Below are 22,325 nucleotides of genomic sequence, written 5' to 3' on the forward strand. Positions count from 1 at the left end.
CTGTTTGTCCTGTCACCTTTTTGGTACAGCCTTAAATACCTTCCACCTACTGAGGTTTCCTGCTGGTGATAGACTTTGTTGCATTCATTCACTCTGCTGTAGTTTTCGTTGGTTGACGTTGCTTTGTGTGTTATTCATTTTCTCCTTCGGGAACTGCTACTCTAGCAATCCTAGTAGTGGCTAAAGGACATTCAGGGTAAGCCGCTGTTGAGTGGGGGCGCCATTGCGTTATCTTAGGGTGCCAATATCCACAGTCAGGCAGGGACCGACAAGAGCTTTTCCTAGTCTGAACAGGGACTTGTAAGATTCAGGTATTTGTCTCCCTGGTTTGTACATTACCTGTGTGAATGTGCTAAAATAGCAGTTCCCTAAGGAGAAAAGGAATGACACACAACACAAACGACAGCAAAGTAAATGAATCAAACAAAGTCTATCACCAGCAGCAAACACCAGTAGAGGAATGTTTTTAAGGCTGCACCTGAAAGGTTATAGTACAGACAAACAGAGTAAATGAAAAATACCTGTCACACAAAACCGACAGAAACAAAAAGAAAAGGTGTTATCTGTTGTGGCTCAGTGGGAAGAGACGCCAACCACAGACCCCAAGGGTTCAAATTCAGAAGCATGACAGATTCCAAGCGGAAAACCGCCTGAAAAAGATGACATTTGCCCATAGACTTTTTAGAAAGGGCAAGATTTCTGTTGTGAATGGCAACAAAAAATAATAAAACTTGTAAAGAGGGTAATTTATTATGTAGCTTAGTGACATTATACCCAGAATTTGACAATTTGAAGACTGACTATAGTGGGGTTCATTTTGGTTTCTGTTTAGGTGACTTGCCTTTTAAAAAAAAAAAAAAAAAAAAAAGATTCAGTGAGTTGTATTTTTTTTGGGGTAAAAGTAATAGAACATGCAATTGACTCAAATGTTTTTACCTGGTGTCAACTGCATATGACTTTTGTTGGTCAATTCACTTTCTGTGCCATTGCAAGAAGCCCGAATTTCGAATGAAAAGTAATCGTTCAGAGGAAAGTTATAAAATTCCAACTGATATGATGATTTCAGTGTGGTCTTCTGTTACAGAAAAGAACAATTAATTGTAAAATGATTATATAGCCATATATTAAATGTCCAGATATTACTTATTGTTACTTTGACGTGTGTACATATGCATCCTGTATAACCTTCACTGACCCTGCTTTCTCGACACTCGTAAGCTGATAAATGTATACATACACATAGTAATGTGTCCGTAAGAAAGAAAAAATGACTATCTACTAAACACTTAACCCCTATACAGTGCAGTAAAATAGCGCACTACATGCCAATTATAATCTGCAAAGATAAAACTGTCACATGTCTGATTTTAGTCCACTTTAGGGATCCAATTTCAGTCATTCAAGTGAGTTCACAAAAAAAAGACAGCTTACGAATGCTAACCTTGTTACATCTGTGAGCTGTCCATTTTTTTATTGATTAAAGGGAACCTGTCACCCCCCAGGAGTTTTTAAGTAAAAGAGCCACCTTGAGCAGCACTAATGCTGCATTCTGTCAAGGTGGCTCTTTCACTTAGCATCCCTTCCACCGCAGAAATAATAGTTTTTAAAATTGTTCAAAAATACCTGAATTTTGACAGGGGGGCAGGTCTTTCCCCCTCTGACAGACGCCTTGCCTCCATCAGTCATTTCTTTCTTCAGTATTTGGCGCCGCCTCCTCAGTGTTCTTTTGAAATGCTGGCGCCTGCGCTGTACTATAGTTTCATGGGCATGCGCAGTTAGCGCTGCCAGACGTGCCCGTGCTCTCAGATCAAATCCCGGCCTTCATATCGCGCGGCCAGAGATCTCGCCCCGCAGTCGCTTATGATTTATTCACACTGCGGGGCTGCGAATCTTGGGCATGAGAGCCGCAGAGAACTACTGTGCATGCCCAAGATTCTCAGCCCCGCAGTGTGAAAATTTTTTTTTGAATGGAACGTACTGTATATGTGCATAAACTTATGTTAAACTGATGTCCATTTGACATACTTTTTTCCGATTGTATTCTACACTTCTCAACAATGAAATCTCAAAACCAAAAAGGAAAAGTCTTGGTTTTATGAAAATCACAGAAAGGATAGACTCGTTATTGAAACTGTCAAAAGATCTTGATTTATTTAGTATCGTGTATGAGCACCAGGCACAGAAATCCCTGCACTTACATGCTTTGACTGCTATCGATGAGATTTTAATGGTTGTCTAAGGAATGTGCTGCCACGCAGAACGAAATTGGCTGCCAAATCATCAAGATCCGCTGCTGGCAGCTCCGTTTGCAATTATATTCAAATGATGTCCCAGATGTGCTAAATGGGCTACAAGTCTGGAGACGCTGCAGACCATGGAATAACATTTATGTCATGCAGGCTAATGACAGTAGCACAAGCAACATTTGGTCTGGCGTTGTTGTGTTAAAAAGCGGCTCCTGGGACATTTTCACATTTGGTGATTTGATTTAGTTGTTGGACCAGTAGTAAGGCTGTTTCTCCAAAATGTCCTTGGAGCAGTTTTTCAACACAATGACAGGCAGCATGTTGCTCATGCTACTGTGAACATACTCACCGCCCTGGCTGTATGGCATAGTCCCTGGCATGCTACAGTACCTGTATTTTTGAACGCCTCACTTACCTGTGGCACGTCTAGTGTGTGCACGATCCCCTGCTCTTAAATGGGTAACGCATACATAGTAAAATGCCCCCCAGCCAATGGTTGGGAGACATTTAGTATTAAGGCACCCTTCCCAGTAGGGAGGTGCCCAAGGAACATTGAGTCATTAGTGAGTGAAGTGTGAGTTATTACGTCCCTGGTCCTTGTCTGGCTAGGTCCTGATCCCGACCGCCTGGTCTGTGTGTTACCCGTACCTGAACCTTATCACCTGGTTCGTGTGTGGCCAATGCCCGAACCTCGTTTCCTAGTCCGTGTGTGGCCAGTGCCTGAACCTCGTTCACTGCTCAGCCTCATTGATAGCAGTCAAGGCATGCAAGTCAATGATTTCTGTGTGTGCTTCTAATGCTAGATATATTGAAAAAAAATCAAGATATTTTGAAAATTTTGTTTTCCTTTTTTCATCATTTGCATATCATTAACATGTCTATCCATCCTGTCATTTCTAGAATTCCACAATGTTTACTTCTTAGTATTAATTCACTGTTGAGAACTGTTGAATACAGTAGGAAAAAAAATGGGTATCATTTTGAGCACATATCCGTTTTGTTCATTTTTTGGAGGATGCAAAAAATGCATACTAGTGTGCTTTTTCATACTTTTTTAAGTTGGTCTATGCAAGACATGCTAAAATACTGCCATATGTTTGCATTAATTTTTTTAGCTGTCTTCATTTTTTTTCCCCCAGAAAACAAGTCACGTGATATTCTGAAATTCGTTCCTACATCTTTTTTTCATTTAAAAACCCCCCTGATGCAAACGGTTGCAACATATGTTAAAAAACAGATACCCCTGCTTCAATATCCATGTGTTTGCATCAGTTTTACATAAGAACAGTTTTTCTTGTGTTTATAGTAAAAAAAAGTGGTGTGAACCAGGCCCTAGTCATGCTTTCCTGAAAACAATTCATAGTACTTTCCATTAAAATTAATCTGTAGGGATTGTCAGTGTCTCTCCAATATTTCCCATACAAAAGAGACCACCCGAACCGTTAAACAATTTACCGGGATTGCTTGTTTGCTGGCATGTAGGAATGAAAATCTGAATTTATATCTTGGTGTGCAGTTGGATGCTATGGGATTCCATTGCAGAATAGCCTTAAACATACTGGCCATTCTCGCTGTGATGTTGCTTGGAGGAGGTAGAACATCTGCATGAAAACAAATGAAATAAACAATTTTTTTTTTCTTTACAATGCAATGTATAGTTAAAAGACAGTTAAAGGGAAAATGCCATAAAAAAAAAATGTTTTCAGCAATGAAAAAATGTAACATATTAATGTTTTAGTTTTGCTAAAAAATATCATCATTTGTTTTCAATTAAGTAAAATATAGAAAATAATTTAAATAGGTTTGGTATTTCCACTTTTAAACACTAGGGCAAGCAGCTGCTGAAATTTGCTGTGAATACATAGGGTACAACTAGCTCACATAACGACTGCAGTATATGTGGACGGGGTCTGATCACATGTGTGTGATGTCACCCCTCTCATCTCCTTCTGGGTGTTTGTAACAGGATAAGAGAGCATGAGGTTTAGGATCACGGCAAGGAGCCATTTTGTTGGTGACTGCCAGTGATACTGAAAAGTACAGTGTCACTGAGGACAGACGCAGCCCCGATTCTTAGTTGGTGCTGCTCACTGTATTGTAAACTGGGGTTAAAACATGGAGTGTATCTGTGAGATATGGGAAAATGATATCTACTTGATATCGATGGAATTTTTTATCAGATGCTGTGGCCCAAAATACTTGCTCCCAAACTCAGCCCCCCACCCTTGGGATTCCCCAGGACCAATGTTTTTCTTTAGTTAACTCTAGCAAGAATTCTTTTGAAGCCTCTCTCCAGGGGGGGCCAAAAAGCATAGACAATATGTCCCCAGCAATCAGAAGGGTGTGAACTCTTGTGCAGCTACAGCCAACTGGCTCCCTTTGTTCATTCAGGCTGACATCGTGGCACAACAGATCCCAGGCTAACCACTGCAAGGTTCTGAGATAAGGAATCTAGAGAATGACCTATAATAAAAGAATGCAATATTTCTGAACCTAGCCGAGCACATAATCGGAATCGGCATTCCTTTCCCCACATGCCCATACCATTTAGTCACCTACAGAACCCTGCATTATGGAGTTATAAAGCATAGCTAACAGGAATTAAAACAGTAGCTGTATTTGGTCTCCCTGCAAAGATAAAATCCAGCGGAACCCAGTGGCAGCACCGCCGCCCCATTTGGTGCTATGGGCGGAAAGTTATGGGCCATCCTCGGTTCTGGCTGGAAAATCATCCACTCAGATATAATAGGAGGGAGGCAGCCAAGGGGTGGGTGCAGAGTGTGGGAGGGAGCAGTCTAGGAGATATCAAGCAGCCCCTCATTTAGGATTTAGTTTTATATTGGCAGGAGGACCGTTTGCTGATGTGGCCAAGGCAATCACATAACTAAGATTTGGACCTGTGATTCATCAGCGCCTCCCTGTGGTCACATGCTACATAACACGGTAATTGAGAAAACCAGACAGGCCTAAATACATCTGCACTAACCAGGGTGCAGCGGACCCAAGTGAAATGGCAACTGCACAGGTGTAATAATACCAAATGAAATAGCCAGCCTACAATCAGGGATTGGCCATGTGGTACACCAGTGCAAAAAAATAATCCGCATGTGGCCTCTGTTTACACGGGATGCATTTTAGTTACCACTGGACAGCCCCCCCTCTATGGTGTTACTAAGAGGCTGAGAAACAGAAGCTCTGCATTCCCTGTGTGAACACTGCCACATGCGGATTATTTTTTTGCACTGGTGTTCCACATGGCCAATCCCTGATTGTAGGCTGGCTATTTCATTTGGTATTATTGCACCTGTGCAGTTGGCATTTTACTTGGGTCCGCTGCACCCTGATTAGTGCAGATGTATTTAGGCCTGTCTGGTTTTCTCTTGATTTTTTTTTTTTTTTTGGAGGATTTTTTTTTCCTTTCTGAGGTTTTAATTACACGGTAATTGTAAGTTATCTGTACCATAGCCTTGTACTACACTCTTGACTGTATACTTGTATATTGTTCTGTATATATGTATATCTGTACCTATCTAGTGCGCCTTTTCAGCGATTAAATAGAAAATTAGTCTTGGGCTGTTCTTTTATCTTGATACATGAATTCCCATGTCCACACAATCCATTTGTTATTGTTATCCATTGGTTATGCTACCCGGGTTGGTTTCTGACCTGATATAAGCCTGCTGTCAGACTGGGCTTATATCGAACGAGGAACTGGTGGCAGCATATCGTACTGTATTAGTGAGGAGCCCTGACAGTGACAGCTGGGAGGTTTATATATACTCTGCTCAAAAAAATAAAGGGAACACTTAAATAACAGAATATAACTCCAAGTGAATCAAACTTCTGTGAAATCAAACTGTCCACTTAGGAAGCAACACTGACCACATCTCAGTACCAATGCTTTCTGGCTGTTGTTTTGGTCACTTTTGAATGTTGGTTGTGCTTTCACACTCGTGGTAGCATGAGACGGACTCTACAACCCACACAAGTGGCTCAGGTAGTGCAGCTAATCCAGATTGGCACATCAGTGTGAGCTGTGGGGTTGTGCTCATAGCCCAACACCACGCAGGATGCTTGGCATTTGCCACAGAACACCAAGATTGGCAAATTCGCCACTGGCGCCCTGTGCTCTTCACAGATGAAAGCAGGTTCACACTGAGCACATGTGACAGACATGACATAGTCTGGAGATGCCGTGGAGAGCGATCTGCTGCCTGCAAGTTCCTTCAGCTTGACCGGTTTGGCAGTGGGTCAGTAATGGTGTGGGGTGGCATTTCTTTGGAGGGCTGCACGGTGTTGGGCTGTGATCACAACCCCGATCTGTGGACGTCGGGCACTCAGACCATCCTCATGGAGTCAGTTTCTAACCATTTGTGCAGACACATGCACACTTGTGGCCTGCTGAAGGTCATTTTGCAGGGCTCTGGCAGTGCTCCTCCTGTTCCTGCTTGCACAAATGCTGAGATAGCGGTCCTGCTGCTGGGTTGCTGCCCTCCTACGGCCCCCTCCATGTCTCCTGGTGTACTGCCCTATTTACTGGTAGCCCCTCCAGCCTCTGGACACTATGCTGACAGACATAGCAAACCTTCTTGCCACAGCTCGCATTGATGTGCCATCCTGGATGAGCTGCACTACCTGAGCCACTTGTGTGGGTTGTAGAGTCCGTCTCACGCTACCAAGAGTGTGAAAGCACAACCAACATTCAAAAGTGACCAAAACATCAGCCAAAAAGCATTGGCACTGAGATGTGGTCTGTGGACCCCACCTGCAGAAGCACTCCTTTATTGAGGGTGTCTTGATAATTGCCTATAATTTCCATCTGTTGTCTATTCCACTTGCACAACAGCATGTGAAATAGATTGTCAATCAGTGTTGCTTCCTAAGTGGACAGTTTGATTTTACTTGAAGTTATATTCTGCTGTTTAAGTGTTCCCATTATTTTTACGAGCAGTGCATATATCTCCAGCCTGGACTGGTGATGTATGTGCACCTCAATAACTCATACTTATAAGGGAAGTCATTCCGGCGACTATTTGCCCTCTGTGCAGTTCCCTGACTGACCTGGGGCAAGTGGTGGTGCCAGAGAGCCGGTCCCTGCTGGGGCCTTCTCTCCCCTCCCCAGAGAAGGCGACACACCCCTTTCCCTGTGCGATCCGTCACAGTATCACACACTGGGATTATTCACAGCTCGTGATACACTACACTGAGCACTGTATCACATGATAGGATTAAACATACCGATCTGTGGCGTAATTGAGCATGATTCGATAAGATACAGAGGCCTGGGACTTATTGCGCATGATAGGATGACGTACAGCAGTCTCGGGAGTATCATGCATGATGGGATTAAATACAGCCATCTGGGATGTATCATACATGATGGGATTTAGATACAGCGGTCTGAGTAGTATCACACATGGTGGAATTAGATACAGCGGTCTGAGTGTACATCCCCGCCCACTCCGCATAGCCACATTCACTATAATATCCCACATCATCCTGTCAGCCAGAGCCACCGGACTACTAATATCCCACATCATCCCATCAGCCAGAGCCACCGGACTACTAATATCCCACTTCATCCCATCAGCCAGAGCCACCGGACTACTAATATCCCACATCATCCCGTCAGCCAGAGCCACCGGACTACTACCTCTAATATCCCACATCATCACGTCAGAGCCACCGGACTACTACCACTAATATCCCACATCATCCCGTCAGCCAGAGCCACCGGACTACTACCCCTAATATCCCACATCATCCCATCAGCCAGAGCCACCGGACTACTAATATCCCACTTCATCCCGTCAGCCAGAGCCACCGGACTACTAATATCCCACATCATCCCGTCAGCCAGAGCCACCGGACTACTACCTCTAATATCCCACATCATCACGTCAGAGCCACCGGACTACTACCACTAATATCCCACATCATCCCATCAGCCAGAGCCACCGGACTACTACCCCTAATATCCCACATCATCCCGTCAGCCAGAGCCACCGGACTACTACCCCTAATATCCCACATCATCCCATCAGCCAGAGCCGCCGGACTACTAATATCCCACTTCATCCCGTCAGCCAGAGCCACCGGACTACTACCTCTAATATCCCACATCACGTCAGAGCCACCGGACTACTACCACTAATATCCCACATCATCCCGTCAGCCAGAGTCACTGGACTACTACCCCTAATATCCCACATCTTCACGTCAGAGCCACCGGACTACTACCACTAATATCCCACATCATCCCGTCAGCCAGAGCCACCGGACTACTAATATCCCACATCATCCCGTCAGCCAGAGCCACCGGACTACTAATATCCCACATCATCCCGTCAGCCAGAGCCACCGGACTACTAATATCCCACATCATACTGTCAGCCAGAGCCACCGGACTACTTCCTCTAATATCCCACATCATCACGTCAGAGCCACCGGACTACTACCACTAATATCCCACATCATCCCGTCAGCCAGAGCCACCGGACTACTATCCCTAATATCCCACATCATCCCATCAGCAAGAGCCACCGGACTACCACCCCTAATATCCCACATCATCCCGTCAGCCAAAGCCACAGGACTACTACCCCTAATATCCCACATCATCCCTTCAGCCAGAGCCACCGGACTATTACCCCTAATATCCCACATTATCCTGTCAGCCAGAGCCACCGGACTACTACCCCTAATATCCCACATTATCCCGTCAAAGCCACCGGACTACTACCCCTAATATCCCACATCATCCTGTCAGCCAGAGTCACCGGACTGCTACCCCTAATATCCCACATCATCCCGTCAGCCAGAGCCACCGGACTACTACCCCTAATATCCCACATCATCCCGTCAAAGCCACCGGACTACTACCCCTAATATCCCACATTATCCCGTTAGCCAGAGCCACCGGACTACTACCCCTAATATCCCACATTATCCCGTTAGCCAGAGCCACCGGACTACTACCCCTAATATCCCACATCATCCCGTCAGCCAGAGCCACTGGACAACTACCCCTAATATCCCACATCATCCCGTCAGCCAGAGCCACCGGACAACTACCACTAATACCCCACATCATCCCGTCACAGCCACTGTATATGGGCCCGGGAGAGGGTGATTATTTCTGTCCTGTGCTCTCTGCTCCTTTCAGGGGGGCAGACAATGGCTGGAGCTTATGTTCCCAGGGATGCTAGATTTCTCCCACCATGTCAGTGTCTGCTGAGGTGTTGTCAAGTGGGAAACCTTGTTCATAGAAACCAATCACAGCTCAGCTTCACTGCTGGCACAGCATTTAACTCGATGAAGTGATGTCATCTAGCGCCTGCTGAGTCACAAGCAGAGGGGGAATGATGGGAGAGGGAGTGAATGCTTGATGTGGGTGGTGGCTCCGGGCCCCTCTTACTCACAGGCCCCATAGTGGCCGCGTGATGTGCCACTATCAGCGGCACGCCACTGGCTGGGGGCCCCTGGAGGAGTGGGGACCCTATGCAGCTGCCTACCCCTAACACTGGCCCTGCACATGGGAAAATACACTTGTACATACACACAGGAAAATACACACGCACGCTCATACAAATGCACGCTCATATACACGAGAAAATACACACACGCTCACACAGGAAAAAAAGAATAGAGACTTTTGTTAGTGAGGTGAATAACATTCTGTCAATCCCTGTTTTACTCTCTCTCTCTCTACCACTTTCCATCTCCTGCTGCAATTTCTGCCCACTTTCCAGCAGTCACAGTATAATGGCCCCATATAGCACTCCACAGTATTCTACGGTAGTGTGACTCAGGCCTAAGTATTCTACTTGAAGATGCCATCTAATGTCTTTGTTCAGTATCTCTGAAAACAAGTAAAAATAACCTCGCCAAGTTGGCTGACCATCATATATAGCCTATGATCTAGGAGGAAAGTATAATGAGTACTTGGTAGCAGTTTATTTATAATTATACACCAATCATGATAACCGTTCAGCTGTTCAGCTGTCGTGTGACTGAAGTTCTGGTTCTGCTGCTACATCGTGGTGAATGGTGTAACCTTGTGGTCATCGCACACAGATAACTCATTTGGCATTCAATCTACTGGTGCAGAGTGAGTTCCATGAGACTGTCAGTGAGTTTGCTTTGACAGGAGAGCTTGTAAATCTTTTTCTGAGCTCTTCTTAACTGAACTATGACCACAGACCAAATCAAACTTGAATATGCAGAGAAAAATATTTATATATAATAGCAATAATTCATCTTGGCCCTCCAATGAAGCTCACATATAAGATGAGCTTTGTAGTAGAATCACAATTTCTCTATATACTGCAATTTCCATGGTATTGCAGTATACAGTATAGTAGAAGCGAACAATTACATCTGTAGAATAAAAAAATATATAAAAAGATGTAGAAATAGAAAAATAATAAAGAAAATAGAACAATTGGAACCACCCTTTTTTCCCCATTAAAAATGAAAAAAAACCCAAACATATTTGGTTTTGATATTCAAAGATCAAAAATAAGAGAATTGAAAAGACAGAATTACCACTTTTCAATCACTGCACTTAACCAAAAATCACAATACAATGCTATCAAAAATCTCATCTGTCCCCAAAAATTGCTAATAAACATATCAGATCAATGCTAAAAAAAAACAAGCCCTCATCTAGCTCCACACAATGAATGCCATAAAAAAAAAGCATAAAAAGTGATGCCAGAATTGCAGGGTTTATTTTTCGCAATATTTCTACACTTGGAATTTATTCCCATTTTCATTACATTATATGGTAAAATGAATAGTGCCATTCAAAACTAAAGCTTGTCCCACCCAAAAAAACAAGCCCTCACATGGTTATGCAGATGCAAAGATAATTTTTTTTATAGCTCTTGGATAAAGTAGAGGAAGACGTGAGTGAAAAATGAAAAATTCAATAGGTTAAGGGATAAAAATAACAATTGCCAATTGTTATATTGGCCACTGGATGCCAGCAGGGAAGAACTTAATATGAGAGAAAAAAAACTCTCAATCTCATTTTCATTGTTCAGACAACCCATTATTGTGAGAAGTTGGATGTAGTGATAGCTTGGGTAGTTGTTTTGGCTACAAATCAGGGGCAGACATGCCAATGGCTCAGGGGTTTAAGAGGTAAAAAGACACATTTTTACCTCAAGAGCATGGGGAATTATGCATTATGATGAGCTATTGGACTACCTCTGGCCCATATATTGTTCTTGCGCATGGGCCCTTTTGTCTGTGTCTGCTTCTGGCGAACCATTGTTGAAGGGAGGACTGGGCTGCCAGGGCTGCTGAAGTGCCGGGGCTGGAACTGCTGCGGCCGCACCTCTTGTTGCTGGAGGGAATGCAATTGCAGCCGTAGCGAGACGGTAACCTGGGTGAAGGGGTCGTGGCCCGGGTCAGTAAGCAAAAAGGGTCTGCACGGGAAAGGAAGGGGCTTCCCACCAGAACGCTGAGCCACAGCTAAGGGTTCAGCTCAGGGGGGGGGGCAAACATCTGAGTGGGCCCCTAACAGGAGGATATATCACTTGTGCAACCTGCGCAACCGCACATGGGCGTAAGACGTAAGGAGGCCCATATCTACCTCCAAGGAAGGTGCAATTTTGCATTTTAGCAGCTCCTGGGCTGCATAGAGGGCTCATATATACTGTAGTTCTTGCACAGGGGCCTTTTCTGTCTGTGTCTCCTTGTGGCCCCTAACTAGGTAATCATGATTATAACTATGGTGGTAGGGGAACCTCTGGAGATGACCGTGGGTCGCCCTCCCAGGGCTGCGGGGTACTCGGTACCGGGCCGGTATCAGTGGGATGTGTAACAGTAGCAGTGACCCGGACCGTGGCCCTGGGCGCCCAAGTAATAGAAAGATGTGAATGGTGAAATGTAGTTAAATGAATAGTTCGTGACTCCACCTGTGGTGTTCGGCAAGGGAGGTGTTAAGCCGACGCTGCAGACAGATCCTCTGGGACAGATGGTGTGGTGCAGCAAGGATGGTATAACCCTCCACAGGCAGGGCTGTTGTCCCAGGGCAGTGTAGATGTGGAGACACTTAGATGGTGTAGTATCCGGCGCAAGGGATGTAGCAGTGCCAGGCGGACGGACTCAGGAAGGAATGGAGGACACCAGGGCATGTAGTTCCAAAGCTTTACTCACAGTCTGTAATGCCCGCTTGTGTGCCGTGTCCTCCGGGTCAGGGACTCAGTCAACCTCCAGGCAAGATGGAACGCTCCCTTCCACATTCTGCCAACTTATGTGCCTTTTCTGAACGTCTCCTCTATAGTGCCTTTAAGTGTGAAGATCTCCTAGTACTGTGTTACACTGGAGTTCCTCCTGACAGATGTTCCCAAGAACTCTACTTGCACGGCAGACAGCTATAGCCTGCTTCAGGGACTCTCTACTCCTAAGTCCCGGCTCTATATCCTTGTTGCTGTTGTGCCCTCAAGTCTTAGATGGGAGTAGTGCATTTACAGCCCACTACTCCACCGATGTCTGCTGCAGAACCATTAGTGTCCATACAACCTCGGGGACCGGGCCCCGGCCTTGCGCTTAGAACTTCTAGGCAGGGTTCTTCCTCTAACCCACGTCCTCTGTGTTCCCTTTTACTCCTACGTTCCGTACTTGTCTTTTCCCTTCTATGGAAGCTCAGGCTTCAGTTCAATGTCCTTCTCCTTCTTTCCTTTCCCGTGCCAGCTGGCTCAGATCACTGAGGCAGCTGCAGCACTCCTTCCTCCATCCCTCTTCCAGTGATCCCCACTCCTCCTGAGTGGCTTCCTCTCTCCTACTCCACCTCTGAACTCAACTGAACTTATCCTGGAACTGTCCCGCTCTTTTATGTTCTCAACTCCACCCACCTCCCAGCACGTCTAGTGTTCCAAGCAGGGAACCACCAAATGTGCTCTGCTTCTCTCTAAGCAAGGAGCCACAATGTGGTTTTGCTGAACTACTCTATTGTGTGGGGTATGAGTGTTGGAGCGTGGTCAGGAGCCTCCAACTTACCTGGATGGTGGGGCACCACACCTTAGGAGAAAGTGCAGTACCTCTGTGGTGACTGAGCCTCAGGGGCGCCACAACCGCACTGTTATTGAAAATAAAAATCTATACAAAGACCAGCACTGATATTATCGCCACATGGTGACATATAGTGGTAGATACCAGTCCTGCAGGACATATAAGAGATTACTGCACAATTATAGATGGTGACTTACAGAGGACGTTCTTTCTGGTGGAGTCATTCACTTTTCCCGTCTTTTCCATCTGGCCCAGACCGACATGTCGACTTCTCCAGCCAGGACTCATCTGCAGAGATTACAACAAAGACACATCTGTCTTCTCACATTTCCAGCGCCGTTCACATGTAGAATCATAGGATCCTAGAATGTTCGAGTTGGAAGGGACCTCCAAGGTCATCGTGTCCAACTCCCTGCTCAATGCAGGATTCACTAAATCATCTGTCCAGCCTCTGTTTGAAGACCTCCATTGAAGTAAAACTCACCATCTCTCGTGGCCGCCTGTTCCACTCATTGATCACCCTCACTGTCAAAAAGTTTTTTCTAATATTTAATCTGTATCTTCTCCCTTTTAGTTTCATCCCATTGCTTCTTGTGTTTCCATGTGCAAATGTATTCCCAACCTGCACAAACTCCTCATCTCACTGATGCCCCAATACTGAGCCGCTGCTCCTGTATGTGTCCCTATTACCTGCTGTGTGGTACAAAAACAGAGCTTCTCTTCCCCACATAGTAATGCCACCACTGTGCCCCTTACATTGTAATAACGTCTCCTTTGTGATCTCTAGATGGTAAGATTGCCTGCAAGAAAATATTAATTTCCTGAACATGTGCCCTCCACATTTTGTCCCTAGAATGTAATAATACTCCATGTGCAACTTTGATGGTCACAATACTGAGTGCCCCTATAACAATAATGTTTAAGTGCTCACTTAATATTTAATTATCTCCCCTAAGTTCCCCATGTTCAACTCCCCTATATACAGTATGCTTAGCCCACAGCTCGCCTATACACAGAATGATGATCCCACAACTCCCCTATACACAGTATCATGATCCCACAGCTCCCTTATGCACAGTATGATGATCCCACTGATCCCCTATACACCATATGACAGGGGTCCGCAAAGTACGGCCCGCGGGCCGCCGAGTACTTTTATCCGGCCCCCTGGGCCCGGCCGACATTGAACTTCAGTGCAGTTCAATGCCGGCTGGCCCTGTAATCGCGGGCGGAACAACAAGGTGCCAAGGAAAGGCATTGAGCAGCCCTCCGTATGCAGCGAGCACACACAAACGACGTGATTGTCATCACACCGCCTGAGCGGCCTGATGTCACACTGCCTGTGCCGGAAGAAGACGGAGACGAGTGGGCGCCTCTTTAGAGCAGTGGGGGACATAGGTGAGTACTGTTTCTTTTTTTTGTTTTTCTGTTTTCTTTTTTTAACGCCTGGTCCTATTGGGGACATTTACCTGCCTATTGGGGACATATGCTGCCTATTGGGGACATTTACCTGCCTATTTGGACATTTACCTGCCTATTAGGAACCAATGCTGCCTATTGGGTACTCTCGCACCACACCAGTCTGAGCCTGAGGTTAACCCCTTAACGACCAGGGGTATTTTTGGTTTTACATTTTCATTTTTCCCTCCCCTTCTTTCCAGAGCCATAACTTTTTTATTTTTCCGTCTATATGGCCATGTGAGGGCTAATTTTTTGCGGGACGAGTTGTACTTTTAAATGACATCATTGGTTTTACCATATCGTGTACTCGAAAACGGGAAAAAAATTCCAAGTGCGGTGAAATTGCAAAAAAAAGTGTAATCCCACACTTGTTTTTTGCTTGGCTTTTTTGTTAGGTTCACTAGATGCAAAATCTGACCTGCCATTATGATTCTCCAGGTCATTACGAGTTCATAGACACCAAACATGTCTATGTCCTCTTTTATCTAAGTGGTGAAAAAAATGTCCAAAGTTTGCTAAAAAAAAAAAAAAAAAAAAAAAAAATTTGCGCAATTTTCCCGAGACCCGTAGCGTCTCCATTTTTCATGATCTGGGGTCGGGTGAGGGCTTATTTTTTCCGTGCCGGACTGACGTTTTTAATTATACCACTTTTGTGCAGATATGTTCTTTTGATCGCCCGTTATTGCATTTTAATGCAATGTCTTGGTGACCAAAAAAACGTAATTCTGGCGTTTTTAATTTTTTTTCTCGCTACGCCGTTTAGCGATCGGGTTAATGCTTTTTTTTTATTGATCGGGCGATTCTGAACGCGGCGATACCTAATATGTGTATGTGGGATTTTTTTTTTTACTGTTTTATTTTGATTGGGGCGAAAGGGGAGTGATTTGAACTTTTAGGTTTTTTTAATTTTTTTATTTTTAAACATTTTTTTTTTTTTACTTTTGGCATGCTTCAATAGCCTCCATAGGAGGCTAGAAGCTTGCGCAACCCGATCGGCTCTGCTACATATGGGCGATGAGCAGATCGCCCATATGTAGCAGATTTACTGCTGTGCTTTCAGCGCCGACCACTGGGTGGCGCTGAAAGCCATATGCCTGGAACAACCATAGAGGTCTCATAGAGACCTCTGGTTGTCCAGGCAACATGACGCCGACCCCTGATCACGTGACGAGGTCGGCGATGACGTCATTTCCGGCCCGGCGGCCGGAAATGCTATTTAAATGCCTGCTGTCAGCTTTGACAGTGGCATTTAACTAGTTAATAGGCGCGGGCGGACGGCGATTCCGCTCGCGCCTATTGCGGGCACATGTCAGCTGTTCATAACAGCTGACATGTCCCAGCTTTGATGCGGGCTCAGCGCCGGAGCCCTCATCAAAGCAGGGGAAATGCCTGATGACGGACTGTGTCCGTCATTGGACATTAAGGGGTTAAAGTGGAGTTCCACCAATATGGACACTGGTGAGGCTGAAATGATATGGACTGGCAAGGCTGCATTGATGGACACTGATCAGACTGCACTGATGGGCAGTGCAGTCTGTATGTCTCAGTGGGGGCAATTTTATTGCTGGTATATTGTTTTTGTAGCGCTGCATATATATATATTGCTATTTAACTAATAGTAATTTGGAATTCCTAGGAAACAATGATATCAAGAAAGAGAAAAGTTGCTTCACTTGTTACGACTAGCAGTGACAAATATGGAACCGAACATTGACCATCTCATTAGCCAAAAGCAGGCCCATAGTTCCCATTGAAATACCGGTAAGTTTGTTGATTTAACTTTACTTGTTCTTCATTTTACATATTGTATTTGTTCCTGTTTTTTTTTTTTTTTTTTTTTTACTTAAAATAAGATATGTGCAGTGTGCATAGGAATTTGTTCATTTTAAAAAAATATATATATTCTGGCCCTCCAATGGTCCGAGGGACCGTGAACTGGCCCCCTGTTTTAAAAAGTTTGCCATATGATGATTCCACAGCTCCCCTATGCACCACATGATGATCCCACAGCTCCCTCATACACAGTATGATGTGCCCCAGAGTTCCCCTATACATATAATGATGTCCCCACTGCTCCTCAATACACAGTATAATTGTTAATAGCGTTCTTGCTCTTCCAGTCATACTGGTTGTGCCAGCACGGTTTCATTCACCGCTCTGTGTATAGACCGTGGCGGCTGTAACAACACCACGACACTGACTAACATTGGCTCAGCTCCGTCTGCCACCCGGTAGTTACCCTACTGGTGCCCCTATAAATAATAATGCTTCTTAAGTTTCCACTTAATATTGAACGGAGTCCCCTCATGTACAGTAACATGGCCCCAGCATTGCTGATGTGAGCAGGGGGTCGTGTGATGACTCTTTTGGCTTCTACCAATTATCATGTATTGAGAGAAGTCAAACTTATCTAGTCGACACAGGCACAAACGTGATCACATGACCGCCAGATCGCACCAGAGGTATTGGGGTCTCATGACAGCAGGTGCACCATATCATGATTTGGCCTTCTTTAGTCTCAGAGTGACTGCAGACATTTATCCCGAGCCTTTATTCTCTCTATATAAAACTGAATGTGTGTGTGTGTGTATCACCAACCAATCACGAAGCACCTTTCATTTCACCAGAGCTGTTTAAAAGAAGCTGAGCTGTGATTGGTAGCTATGAGCAACAGTTTTCCCACTCCAGAAAACACCTCAGCAGACACTGACTGGGTGGGAGAAATCTAGCATCCCTGGGACATAAGCTCCCAGCCATTGTCTGCCCCCAAAAAAGTAGCAGAGAGCGCATGACAGAAATGAATCACCCCCTCCCTGCCCATATACCCATCACACATCCTCCATCCAATAGGCACATCTTCCCTCTTAAAGGGATTATTGATATGGATGTCAGGGCAAATTCATCCGGCGCTTTGATTTTGACCCCAGGGTCTCTTAAAGGGATCATTGGTATGGAAGTTAGGACAATACCACTAAGCGCTTTGGTTCTGACCCCAGGCCTCTCTTAAAGGGATCTCCGGTATGGAAGTTAGGACCATTCCACTCAGCTCTGTGGTTCTGACCACAGGGTCTCTTAAAGAGATCATTGGTATGGAAGTTGGGGCAATTCCACTAAGCGCTCTGTGTTGTGAATTCATTTTCTGGTCTGCCTCTGGTTTCTGGTGAGGGAACTGTTTATGCTGACAGAGGAGTTCCCTCTGGTGGTGGCAGGAGGTAATGAAGCTGATCTAATTTACAGAGACCTGCCACCTGATAATGAGGATGAGGAGTGGACATCTGGAGTCTCAGACTGGATTTAAGACAGCCTATTCCCATGCTGGTGATTTTTTTCCTTCCTCCTGAGGTCTTAGTTTCCAGCTCAGTTCCTGGCACATACAGTAACATAAGAGTGGAAATTCAGCACAGCCCCAGCCGGGGCTGGCTGACCACACAATTAAACTGAATAGACCAAACCAAATCAAATGTTAACAATAGCAGAGACAACTTAGCTTGAGATGGCAGGAACTGAGCTGGAAACTAAGACCTCAGGAGGAAGGAAAAAATCATCAGCATGGGAATAGGGAGTCGGCTGTCTTAAATCCAGTCTGAGACTCCAGATGTCCACTCCTCATCCTGGAGGATGCGCTGGAGCACAGGAAAGAAGGGTGAGTATAAATGTTTTTTTTTTTTTTATGTGTGTATTAGGAGTAAGGGGACCATGCATACCATGATAGGGGAGGTGAGAGGACCATGCATACCATGATAGGGGAGGTGAGAGGACCATGCATACCAGGATTGGGGGATGAGGGAGTACCATGCATACCAGGATTGGGGGATGAAGGGTACCATGCATACCAAGATTGGGGGATGAGGGGTACCATGCATACCAGGATAGGGTGGTGAGGGGACCATGCATACCAGGATTGGGTGATGAGGGGTACCATGCATACCAGGATTGGGGGATGAGGGGTACCATGCATACCAGGATAGGGGGTGAGGGGGCCATGCATGCCAGGATAGGGGGTGAGGGGGCCATGCATACCAGGATAGGGGGTGAGGGGACCATGCATATCAGGATAGGGGGTGGGGGACCATGCATAGCAGGATTGGGGGTGAGAGGACCATGAATACCAGGATTGCTGGGATGAGGGGTACCATGCATCACAGGATTGGGGGATGAGAGGAACATGCATACCAGGATAGGGGGTGAGGGGGCCATGCATACCAGAATAGGGGGTGAGGGGCCATGCATACCAGGATAGGGGGTGAGGGGACCAAGCTTCCCAGGATGAAGAATGGGGTGCCATGGATTGGAGGGAGAGGAGACGATACATACATAGAAGGAAGAATGGGGTGCCATACATACCAGGATTGGGGGGATGAGAGGACCATGCATACAAGGATTGGGGGATGAGAGGTACCATGCATACCAGGATTAGGGGATGAGGGGTACCATGCATACCAGGATTGGGGGATGAGGGGACCATGCATACCAGGATAGCAGGTCATACATACCAGGATAGGGATGAGGGAGTACCATGCATACCAGGATTGGGGAATGAGGGGTACCATGCATACCAGGATTGGGGGATGAGGGGTACCATGAATACCAGGATAGGGGGTGAGGGGACCATGCATACCATGATAGATATGAGGGAGTACCATGCATACCAGGATTGGGGGTGAGAGGACCATGCATACCAGGATTGGTGGGATGAGGGGTACCATGCATACCAGGTTGGGGGATGAGAGGACTATGCATACCAGGATAGGGGGTAAGGGGACCATACATACCAGGATAGGGGGTGAGGGGGCCATTATCAGGATCCTGTCAGCGCCGGCGGACTGCCGCGGCTGAGCAGGGTCACTCACCCAGACTATGGGAGGGCCCGGGGTCCGAAACTGCAGGGAAAATTCTGAGCACAGGACCTGCAACACTAAAGGTAGTATAGAGTACCAGGACCTACGATCATGTGACGACAGGGGGCGTGGCTTAGCGTCCTGCTGCCGTAGATGACTGTAGGATTCTATTACAGGAATCCTGGAGTGAAGATTAGGGGAACTCAGGTCAGACAAGCGGGGGGGTCATACACAGATAGGGCAGAGCGGTACCAGAGGAGCAAGCAGAGAATAGTCAGAACGTAAGCAATGAGTCTTACACAGAGATAGCAACGCAGTACAAGGGGGGCAGTCAGAGAGAAGTCAGGTCCAAGGCAAAAGAGTCATACACGGAAATAGCAGAGCAGTACAAAAGGAACAGGCAGAACTCGTAACAGGGACAGAACCGGGTCAAAACCAAACAAGCATAAAGTATCACAGTCACTAGGCACACCAGGGTCACAAACACTCGGCCAAGGATCTGAGTATAAGTGACGAGGAATGAGTCCACAATGAGGCTATAAAAAGCCTCCCAGAATCTCAGAGTGAGACCGTCAAGATTAACCTCTGAACTACCTAATCCCATGAACTAAGCAGATCATGACAGCCATGCATACCAGGATAGGGGGTGAGGGGAACATGCATACCAGGATAGGGGGTGGGGGACCATGCATACCAGGATAGAGATGAGGGAGCCATGCATACCAGGATAGGGGGTGAGAGGACCATGAATACCAGGATCAGGGGATGAGGGGTACCATGCATCACAGGATTGGGGGATGAGAGGACCATGCATACCAGGATAGGGGGTGAGGGGGCCATGCATACCAGGATTGGGGGTGAGGGGACCATGCATACCAGGATAGAGGGTGAGGGGACCACGCATACCAGGATAGGGGGTGAGGGGACCATGCTTCCCAGGATGAAGAATGGGGTGCCATACATACCAGGATTTGGGGATGAGAGGACCATGCATACCAGGATTGGGGGATGAGAGGTACCATGCTTACCAGGATTAGGGGATGAGGGGTACCATGCATACCAGGATAGGTGAGGGGACCATACATACCAGGATAGGGATGAGGGAGTACCATGCATACCAGGATTGGGGGATGAGGGGTACCATGCATGCCAGGATTGGGGGATGAGAGGACCATGCATACCAGGATAGGGGGTGAGGGGGCCATGCATACCAGGATTGGGGGTGAGAGGACCATGCATACCAGGATAGGGGGTGAGGGGGCCATGTGTACCAGGATTGGGGGTGAGGGGACCATGCATACCAGGATAGGGGGTGAAGGGACTATGCTAATAAATTAATTATGAAATAATTCAATAGAATGCAGCTCGTGGTTACTGTATTGTTATACTTCTTATGGGGCCAACAGATCGTATCGCAATCATCGGACTAACAGTTAGCTCTCCTGACCTGAATGTAACAGCTGCATAGTAATCCATCACATTGTCAGGCTCATGTCAGGAGCGATCCTTGTATGAGTTATATGGCCGTCTGCCTGCGCCCTTATTCTAAGGCCGGGGTCACACTTGCAATAAACTCGCACGAGTCACGCACCTGAATACCCGGCACAGCTGCTGGCACTCTGGACCGCCGGCGGCAGTGCCGGGTGTTGATGCGAGAGACATATATAATATACATATATAGTTATTTCAACTCACCCTGCTTGTCCCCTTATGCTATTGAGGTCAAGTAACTTTTCAAAGTGGTTTATGATCCATGTAGGCCTGGACACTTGTTTATAAACAATAAATACATTTATTGTGTCCTACTGTCCTAACCTAGTTTGATTGATTGCTAACGAGTAAGGAGCGAAAAGAAAAAAGGAAGATCTTAGAACTGGCCTTCTATAAATTAAGAGCTAGCCTGGGGATGCATTTATGCAGGGGGGCATTTATGTACATGTAATCGAAGTACATGTAACAAAGTACGCTGGCAGTTATAACATGGCAGTTAGACAGGGCAGGAGACAGGCAAGACAAATAAATCTATTCCCTGTACATTTGGACTACCACAAATATTTACCATATGCATTTGTATAATTTATATCCTGGCCGCTTTATTCACACACATCCACCGCCCTGGCATTAACTCTCTACACTCCATGCATATTGGCCCCTCACTCCTTTCCTCTCCTATGTATAGCACTCACGCTATTTTCACATTGCTACACTGCACAGATCCATTCAGTCCCACCATTCAACATCAGAGACGCTCTCACAAATCACTTAACCATCTGCTCACTCTGTCTATCCTCCTTCTCCTAGTCACAGGAGACATTGCTCCCAACCCTAGTCCCCCATGTTATAGAAAGTCAAACCCCCCCAACAGCTACACTCAGAAACCCCACTAATCTTATTAATATTCCCTGCATGCCATCTGTCTCTCTTAATTGTGCCCTTTGGAATTCTCGCTCAGTGTGTAACAAACTCGCCTTCATTCATGACTTTTTCCTTTCTAATTCTCTTAACCTTCAGGCTCTTACTGAAACCTGGATCCAGCAGTCAGACACTACCGCTGCTGCTGCTCTTTCATATGGTGGACTACACTTCTCTCATACCCCAAGATTAGACAATCGAGCAGGTGGAGGCGTTGGTCTGCTCCTATCACCAAAATGTACCCTCACTTGTCTTCCATTCTTTTGAGGTCCATGCTGTCAGACTCTACACCCCCTTCTCCATGCAAGTGGTGGTGGTATATCGTCCTCCCAGTCCCTCCCATCAG

At 46.1% G+C, this 22,325-nt stretch overlaps 1 protein-coding gene across 2 annotated transcripts in view; it reads right to left on the minus strand.

Annotated features, from left to right (window-relative positions):
• Positions 1-22,325, minus strand: part of LOC141048096 (interleukin-13 receptor subunit alpha-1-like) — a 212,487-nt gene that overhangs the window by 71,930 nt on the left and 118,232 nt on the right. For both annotated transcript variants that reach the window (XM_073543490.1, XM_073543489.1), the window contains exons 2-3: positions 3,702-3,847; positions 937-1,075 (exon numbers count right to left, since the gene is read on the minus strand). In XM_073543490.1, the coding sequence (XP_073399591.1) occupies positions 937-1,075; positions 3,702-3,847 (285 nt within the window). The remainder of the gene's footprint in view (positions 1-936; positions 1,076-3,701; positions 3,848-22,325) is intronic.

The sequence above is a fragment of the Dendrobates tinctorius genome, unplaced genomic scaffold (assembly GCF_039654945.1).
Source record: "Dendrobates tinctorius isolate UK_male_01 unplaced genomic scaffold, ASM3965494v1 ptg000133l, whole genome shotgun sequence".
NCBI classification, from domain to species: Eukaryota; Metazoa; Chordata; class Amphibia; order Anura; family Dendrobatidae; genus Dendrobates; species Dendrobates tinctorius.